The sequence below is a fragment of the Sardina pilchardus genome, chromosome 20 (genome assembly GCF_963854185.1).
Source record: "Sardina pilchardus chromosome 20, fSarPil1.1, whole genome shotgun sequence".
Lineage (NCBI taxonomy): Eukaryota > Metazoa > Chordata > Actinopteri > Clupeiformes > Clupeidae > Sardina > Sardina pilchardus.
The window spans coordinates 9,469,013-9,476,751 of NC_085013.1; the positions used below are offsets into that span (position 1 = coordinate 9,469,013).

The window sequence follows — 7,739 nt, forward strand, 5'->3', positions numbered from 1 at the left end:
CCCGCCTGGCACTCCATGTCCTGGGCGGCGCCAGATGGGGCAGCAGACGCGCCCTGCGCGTGGGCGAGGGGGTCCGAGGTGACGTTGGAGTCGCCGGTCGTCGGCGTTCTCTCCTGGTCTGGCGACACGCTGCTCTGGACCTCCAGGCTGCTGTACAGGAGGCTGGTGGGGTCAGGGGGGGGCTCGCTCATGGGGGTGCTGATGGCCTCGCTGCTCTCGCCGCCGCAACCTTCACCCACGAACATGCTCTCTGACCAGCTGCTGCGCTCCAGCACACGGTTCCCACGACTACCACTCTCTGCGTGGGGAAAATGAATATGAGACAAAGAGTGGCGTAACCCCAAAAACAAGGCCAGCTCGTTTGGAGTTCCGTATGAACACTGAACATTTCGTTCACGGAAGGTTCTTACACTGCATGCATGTGTCCTTTTAGTTGCATGGACATAATTTTTTTTTTTTGTAAATTATTTTTATTGGTTTTCCTTTCAAACGCATTATATACAATGACAATATAAATGCATAGAATGTCTTACAAAAGTCAACATTAGAATCAGGAGAGCGAAAAAAATAACATTGACCATCAGTTGTTTAAGTTCTGGGTCAAATTCTGGACTTGAATACACATGGACATACATTTGAACTAATCTATATGAGACGTGTGCACACACACACACAACACACACACACACACTCCTCACCTTGTCGTCTCCTCTTGCCCCTCTTCTTCACCCTGATGGCCTTCACTACCAGCTCCTGCTGCAGCTCCTCGGGCGTCAGCGTGCTGTAGCGACTGCTGGAGAGGTCAGAGGTCGAGTACTCGCCCGGCACGCTGTCCCACGAGGTGACCGAGCTGCTGCGGCTCCGCGACTCGCTGGTGCACATGCTGGTGCCCAGGCTGGTGCCCTTCAGCGCCAGCAGCTCGCCCGTCAGGCCGATGCCGCGGTACGCGTCGGGGCCCACCGGCGTGCCGTCCTCCTGCACCTCCTCCACCTGCTCCACCTCCGCCCTCTCCTCGGGCTCGGCGATGATGGCCATCGTCCTGATGGGCTGGGCCATCTCCACGGCGCCGTTTGGCGGGAGCAAGACGGTGGGAGTGGACAGAGGGGAGGTGAGACGCATAGAGAGCTCCGACACTAGGAAAGGAGGGATGAAAGGAGGGGGAAAAAGGAGAAAAAGAAGGAGAGCGACAAAGAGAGATTGGAGCAAGCTTGGAACATTAACTGCAGCCAACACACGGGACAGACAAGAGTCTTGCATCTAAACTTGGGAAAATGATTCTGAGTTTAATATTTTTTTTCAAAGGATAATAATTTGTCAATAGCATTAGCATAATGAATAAATTACTCCACTCACAGCTTGCGGACAGGCCCTCAGGGCTGTTGGAGATGCGAACAATGTCCCGATCACCTTTCAGAATAAAGATCTCATTTTCTGTACAGGAGACAGACACAATATCCCCACTGCTCTCCAGTCCACCAATGATGACCTAGGATTCAAAAATAACCACAAATAGTCTATATTTAAATGATTGAATTATGACATTACATTTAGACTACTTTCAGATAAGATTACTAAATAATCTGACATTATCCAGTGATATGTAGGTTGATAAAGTGATTTGCTGGCAATAATATAGGCTAATCACTTAAAAGCGCCTGCCTCTGACTCGGAGATGCAGACAAAAGGACCTTGACAAAAGAGCCCCTGGGAATCCAACCCAGAGCCTGTTCTTTTATTAGCTTAGAGCTGCCAGACACGGCTCAGTTGCCTCTGCAGTTGACTCTTGGTTTTAAACAATGCTTGCACCTAAACAACAATAATCCCTGTGCAAAGTGAATGATGGAGTCTATAACAAACTGTGGTTTATAACATAAAGCTTTATTTATACTTTATTAGTAAGGATGCCACGATCTTGGTTTTAAGTCGAAAATCGATACTGTGACATCAAGATCTCAAACTTCGAAATCAAATGTAGGGGGGGGGGCACTTAAAAAAACACATCAACCGAACTCAAACCCCCTCCTGCTTCTCTGAAATCACAGGTGTGGGACTATTTTGCGGCTCATTCATTCACAGCAGTTGACACTAAATTAGGTTACTCATTTTTGCAAGTGAAGTTCTAGATAGAGAGAGAGAGTCCAAAATTACTACTAAGGTATAACACACACTTTGACAGTGTCGTAATAACCTTATTTATTAGTTTTAATATATATATATTTATTGTTTTGCAAAACTGCACTACATATGTTATTATATCCCAAAAGAAAGTGAGGCTGCTGAGGCTTCTAGGTTACCTGATTGGTGCAGTCCAAGATGTAGACGCTGTACTCGTTCCAGCTGAGCACCCAGCCCTCCTTCAGGAAGCAGCTGACCAGGCCCAGCTGCCGGTCGGGCGGCCGGTAGCCCCCCGTGGGCCCTGGCCGCGGGAAGAGCTGGAACTGGGGGACCTCGTGGTTGAAGAGGGGCCTGAGCACGTGCGTGTCCTCCACGCGGCCCTTCACGTCGGTGCGCCACAGACGCAGGCCGGGCCGCGCCGCGTACACTAGCAAGTCACTCTGCTTGCACAGCGCTGGCTGGAAGCAGGCCCCAAACTTGCCATTACTGAGAGAGAGAGAGAGAGAGAGAGAGAGAGAGAGAGAGAGAGAGAGAGAACAGAGAGAGATACAGAGAGAGAAATAGAGACGGAGCGAGGGACAGAGCAAGAGTGAGAGAACAGAGAGAGAGAGAGACGAACAGAGGAAGAGAAGGTAAAGGGGGTATGAGAGTGGGCAGACAATGGACAGATAACAAAAGAAAGGGAGAGGGCACAGGGTGGCAGAGAGAGGGTGAACAGAGAGGATAAAGGAAAGCAGGAAAGAGAGGACAGGGAAGGGAAACGATAGGAGTTTACATCAGCTCAATGGGAAAAGCTGAAAAGACATTAAAGGCATATAAAGTCACGAGATGTACAATGTAGGGGTGAAATAAAGAGCATACATATAAAATATGAGGAGTCATCATTTAAATAACAGGCAAAGTGCAAAGTCTAAAGTGTAAGTAACGCTTACAGAATAACTTGGCAATTAACTGGACCCTTTGCTCAGCCTGATGATTTATTCATTTAAATTAGGGTCCATGTGTGTTAAGGGACAATGTAAACAGCGGACTGACATAAAAGTGCGGGGAACACAGGTGATCTATTCAATAATTTGACCTCACAAAGCACTTCTTTCATTTTCAACATATGATTCTAGCCTCAGACTGCAAGTCTTCTCTCTCGCTCCCAGCTTGTGATATTACAGCTGGGATATCAAAACAGCAAGACGAAGCAGTGGAGCTTGTGAAAACAGTAACAACTGCCAGAGGATCTGAGATGAAATGAGATGATATCCTAATACCTAGCAGCACCTTCAGTATGGTGGAGACCATCCAAACAGTGCATATCATTCCAACAGCAACCACACACAACATCATGTGGGCAGAGGGGTACCTCTTGCGTGGTTTGGTGCCCAGCTGTTGCATAGTCTGGTCCTGGGTGTAGAAGAGCACAGATCTGTGGTAGGTGGAGACCAGCAGCACTCTCTGACTGTAATCCAGCTGCACAATGGCTGAAGGCTCCTCCAGCAACACCACAGGGTTACACACACCCTGGGGAGGGAACGGGAACACACACACACACACACACACACACACACACACACACACACACACACACACACACACACACACACACACACACACACACACACACACACACACACACACACACACACACACCTTTATACATGCACAAAATGGTAAAACTTCTATTGTTTTACTGTCCATGTTCAGTGCATTACTGTCTAATGATAATATATTGTCTAAAGTGTTCTTGTGTGCCTTTCCTGAAAGCATGTTATTCCTCCCATGACTCAACTTCTTTTCTATTACTGACTATTTCAAACACATTAGAATTCACCTCATATAGCATCATGCTGAGGTTTGCTGAAAAATGGATGTAAAAAAAATCAGCATCTATCTTCAGGCTAGTGCTCTGAATATTGATCACTCTGGACCAACACACTCCATTTTATGTGTCAGTTTTGAGTGTGAGGCTGCGCTGATGTGATTGGGAGAGAGGCCTGACACTTGGCCACGTAGTGCAGCTGGAGCATCACCTGATCCAAGTCGACCGCGGAGAACACCACTTTGCCCTTGTCGTCCCCGGAGAACAGCTTCATGCCGTTAGCGCTCCAGGCCAGCGCGGTGATGGTGCTCTTGTGCAGTCCGACTACGTCGAAGCGCCTCAGCTGTGGGGAGGGAAGAGGCAGGTTAATTAAATCTGACCTACTCATGCAGCCTGGCTAAAATTAATCACAGCATGCGCTGGTCATGGTGGAATCGACGGGTGAGTTAAGCAAGACAAATGTTTCCATAAAACAACAAGATGGTCAATAGCTTTGTAATGACATTAGCGCGACCTATCCCTGCAGGAAAAGTGCTGGTCAAATCCAATGCTTCTATATTGAGATTTTAAGGAGACTCTCAGTTTTCAAGTGAACAGAAGCCAAAAGAACAGTTTGACATTGTCAAATGACATTTCTTGAAAAAGTATTGCAAGTCAATGGGATAAAACTCTTTTTCTCTCATTACATCGAAACACTGCAAAGATAAACAACAAAGAACTATTGTTATGGAAACAGCCTTCAGCCATTTACCTGCTTGTTCCTGCCGGGCAGCTGAGAGACCAGCTGAAAAAGTGTGACACGACCAGACGCCGTGCCAACAGCGACCAGATCATCGAAACAGCTCAGCAACTTCACTGCTGTAATGGCCTCTGATTTTCCCTGAGAAAAGGAAAAAAGGGAACGTGAACCTGCAATCTTTTGAGCAGTATTCCTGAGTATTGTTGTTCTGGAACATTCCTATTGATACTGGGGTACTTCAATAATCTGTAGGCACATTTTCATGGTCATCACGATCAGAACATGTGCAACAAGTTATATGGCTACCCAGCAACATTGCTCAAAAAGTGACCCCATGTCTCATCACCTTTACACTTTGCTTCAAATGAGAATGTCATTCCATGGTGAGCTCACCTCTAGATTGTATTTGTTCATCTGACTGACTCGCCTGCAGTACAAATACAGCATGCTAATACTGCTGCCCACTGCGATGTAGTCACTGTTGCTGTCGAGGGCCGTCAGGTAGACAAGCACCGAGCGGAAGCCCTTCTGGACTTTGGCAGGGATGGCATTGAGCAGGTAGTAGAGGGGGCAGAACTCCCTCAGCGGTGCAGTAGGACTTGGTGTTGCCATGGCAGCTAAAGAGGGGTCTGCTTCTGTAATAGAAAAAGTGCAAAACAAATAATAAATCAAACTTAAGAAACAAGGCAGTTACAAGTGCATGGTATGATGATCCACATTCAGCTTGTGTTAGGAAGTTTCAGTTCTATCAAGGCTGTCAAGTGGGGGGCGTTAACTTCCTGTAATCAAAATGATGGCTAGGTCGACTGGGAGCATAATGTGAATGAGCATGTGGATAATGTTAAATGTAATGGCGCAGAAACCTAGTGCTGACTTCCTGCTCACTCCCCTACCATGCAAGGCTTCTCAATTAATTACAATCTAACTGTGCCTTGCCTGACAGCTCTTGACAGGCACTCGCATGTGTAGACGATTAATAATTGACGTTTGATTTCAAGGTGGAGATTTAAAGAGGAGTTTCAAACACATCGGCGTGAACAGTTAACTCGGACACTGACAGAAACCTGACAGCACGAGTTCATCGGACATCAAGCTAGCTTGTGTGCTAACTGGCTAGAGCACACGCCCTGACACTACGTTACAACACTATACTGTGAATCACCAAGATAAAGGGGCATGATATGAAATGATGAATAAGATTAGAAAACACTCATACCCCTGTCATGCACACGCAAATCAGTATGATTTCGTTTGATCTGTAGACATTCAGGTAACGTTATCATTTCGACAACTGCCCATACTGTCAAACAACCAACGCTATCGCTAGCTGGGTTGACGATACAGCCAAAGACATTACATGGGGCTAACGGTAAATGTCAACAAACCATCGTTGTCAAGTAATTAACACTAGAACACTTACAATGGTAAAGCCTACTGATTAAACTATCAATTTATTAACATGCACAAGAACAGAAAACAAGTCAATTAACGTTTTGGTCTCACACACCCGATTCCATAACAGCAGCAGTTATCAGGCTAACGACCAGCTGTTAGCCTGGGGACAGCAAGTCAGCTAACGTTATCTGCTTAGCTGACGTTACAAGTTGTAAAATCATTGACAATAAATGTCAACATTTACAACAAACTTACGATCGGTAACAAATCTTCTGTCCTTTTAAGGCACAAGTAACACAATAAGTTGGCAACGGTGACCGAAGACATGAAAGATGCGGATCATTGTTGACAATGGTTCAACAACAAATGCACGTATTCTCTTTAGTCCAAAACATTGGACATAGAGACCATATCTTACACAATACTGCCACCAAGTGTGTCGGAGGGTCAAAGGAAGAGATGAAAAAATCCACTAAGGTAATATGGGTTTTTTTGTGTATGTATTTGTGTTTTTTTTTCCTTTCTTGTTTTGTTTGTTCTGAATGTTTATTGCACCTATAATATTGTACATGGATTTCGTATGTATAAGTTTGAGCCATGTGTACTGTACATGCAGAATTACTAATAAAAAAAAAAAAAAAAAAATATGGGTTTTTTTGTAGGCAGAGAATGGATTTCGTATATTTGTGAGCCATGTTTATCATACATGCTGAATAAGAAAAAGAAGGGGGGGGGGGGGGGGGGGGCCTGTAGCCTATCTGTTGAAATGTGCCCTGCCCTGAGCAACTGAACAAGTCAATCACCCAGAATAGCTCGTCAGATATATCTGCCCATAAACTACAGATGATCATTCGTTCATACTAGACTGCCACAAATATTTTTCTGCCTCATCTGCTGCTGGGCGTCAACATCAAACACTTTCAAGATTGGCACCAACATCTTTTGCTCCATCATCAACCACCCGCACCCAGATAGGCTACAGTTCTTATTTCCCAGGCCAGAGATGCCCCACGTGCATGTATTCACAGTTTATGAAAAATCAACATGTTTGTGATTTTACAACTATGGATATCAGCTGCTTCCATTTACAACTATGGATATCAACTGATCCTTACTAATTATTCATCTAATCAATTTGCTTGATTGTGTTTTTCTTTTTGAAACTCAGTTCTTTCATAAATGGTGAATCATCAAGGTTAGTTTTTGAACCTCATTGACAATCATACAAATTTGAGCAATGGGCACAAATAAGAGGCTGGCCGCTTTCGACTTCTCCACATAGTTTTTACCCATTTCTGTTATTTGTGCATCTTAGGCCCTACGTGTAGTTTATGATAAAGTGGAACGATTGCTGTCATAAGTCAGCAGCGTTAATTTGAGCACATTTTCGAAGTTGCGTATGTTTTGATTTTTTGAATGAGAGTGAATGGAAGCCGTAAATCTCAGACTAGCGACCAAAGAATATTCCGCTGGATAGTCCTACTTGACAAACGCAGCCACTCAACATTACCTTGTTTGCACTCAGGGAATGGCTTCACAGTGAAATAACGTTAGCGTTGCAAACTGTCGGCGTGTGAACACCAACAGATGCTGACAATATAGTTGTTTTCACGGGCTGTCTATTCGTGAACAATCTGAAAGATTTTCCGAAAGACGTCGTTGTTGATCCTCAAGCGTGCA

General features: G+C 45.2%; 1 protein-coding gene across 3 annotated transcripts in view; it reads right to left on the minus strand.

The window, feature by feature from the left end:
- The window catches only part of tecpr2 (tectonin beta-propeller repeat containing 2), a 23,132-nt gene extending 15,445 nt beyond the window's left edge, over positions 1–7,687 (minus strand). Inside the window, exons 1-9 of one of the 3 annotated variants that reach the window (XM_062522703.1) lie at positions 7,570–7,687; positions 5,058–5,299; positions 4,677–4,805; positions 4,137–4,268; positions 3,470–3,627; positions 2,295–2,601; positions 1,354–1,486; positions 699–1,133; positions 1–298 (exon numbers count right to left, since the gene is read on the minus strand). The exon at positions 1–298 is cut by the window's left edge and continues 508 nt beyond it. In XM_062522703.1, coding sequence (XP_062378687.1) covers positions 1–298; positions 699–1,133; positions 1,354–1,486; positions 2,295–2,601; positions 3,470–3,627; positions 4,137–4,268; positions 4,677–4,805; positions 5,058–5,276 — 1,811 coding nt within the window. In that variant the 5' untranslated portion in view covers positions 5,277–5,299; positions 7,570–7,687. Of the gene's footprint in view, positions 299–698; positions 1,134–1,353; positions 1,487–2,294; positions 2,602–3,469; positions 3,628–4,136; positions 4,269–4,676; positions 4,806–5,057; positions 5,300–6,171; positions 6,448–7,569 lie in introns of those variants that run through there. The other 2 variants (XM_062522702.1, XM_062522701.1) reach the window with 2 other exon arrangements.
- Between the last annotated feature and the right edge of the window lie 52 nt (positions 7,688–7,739).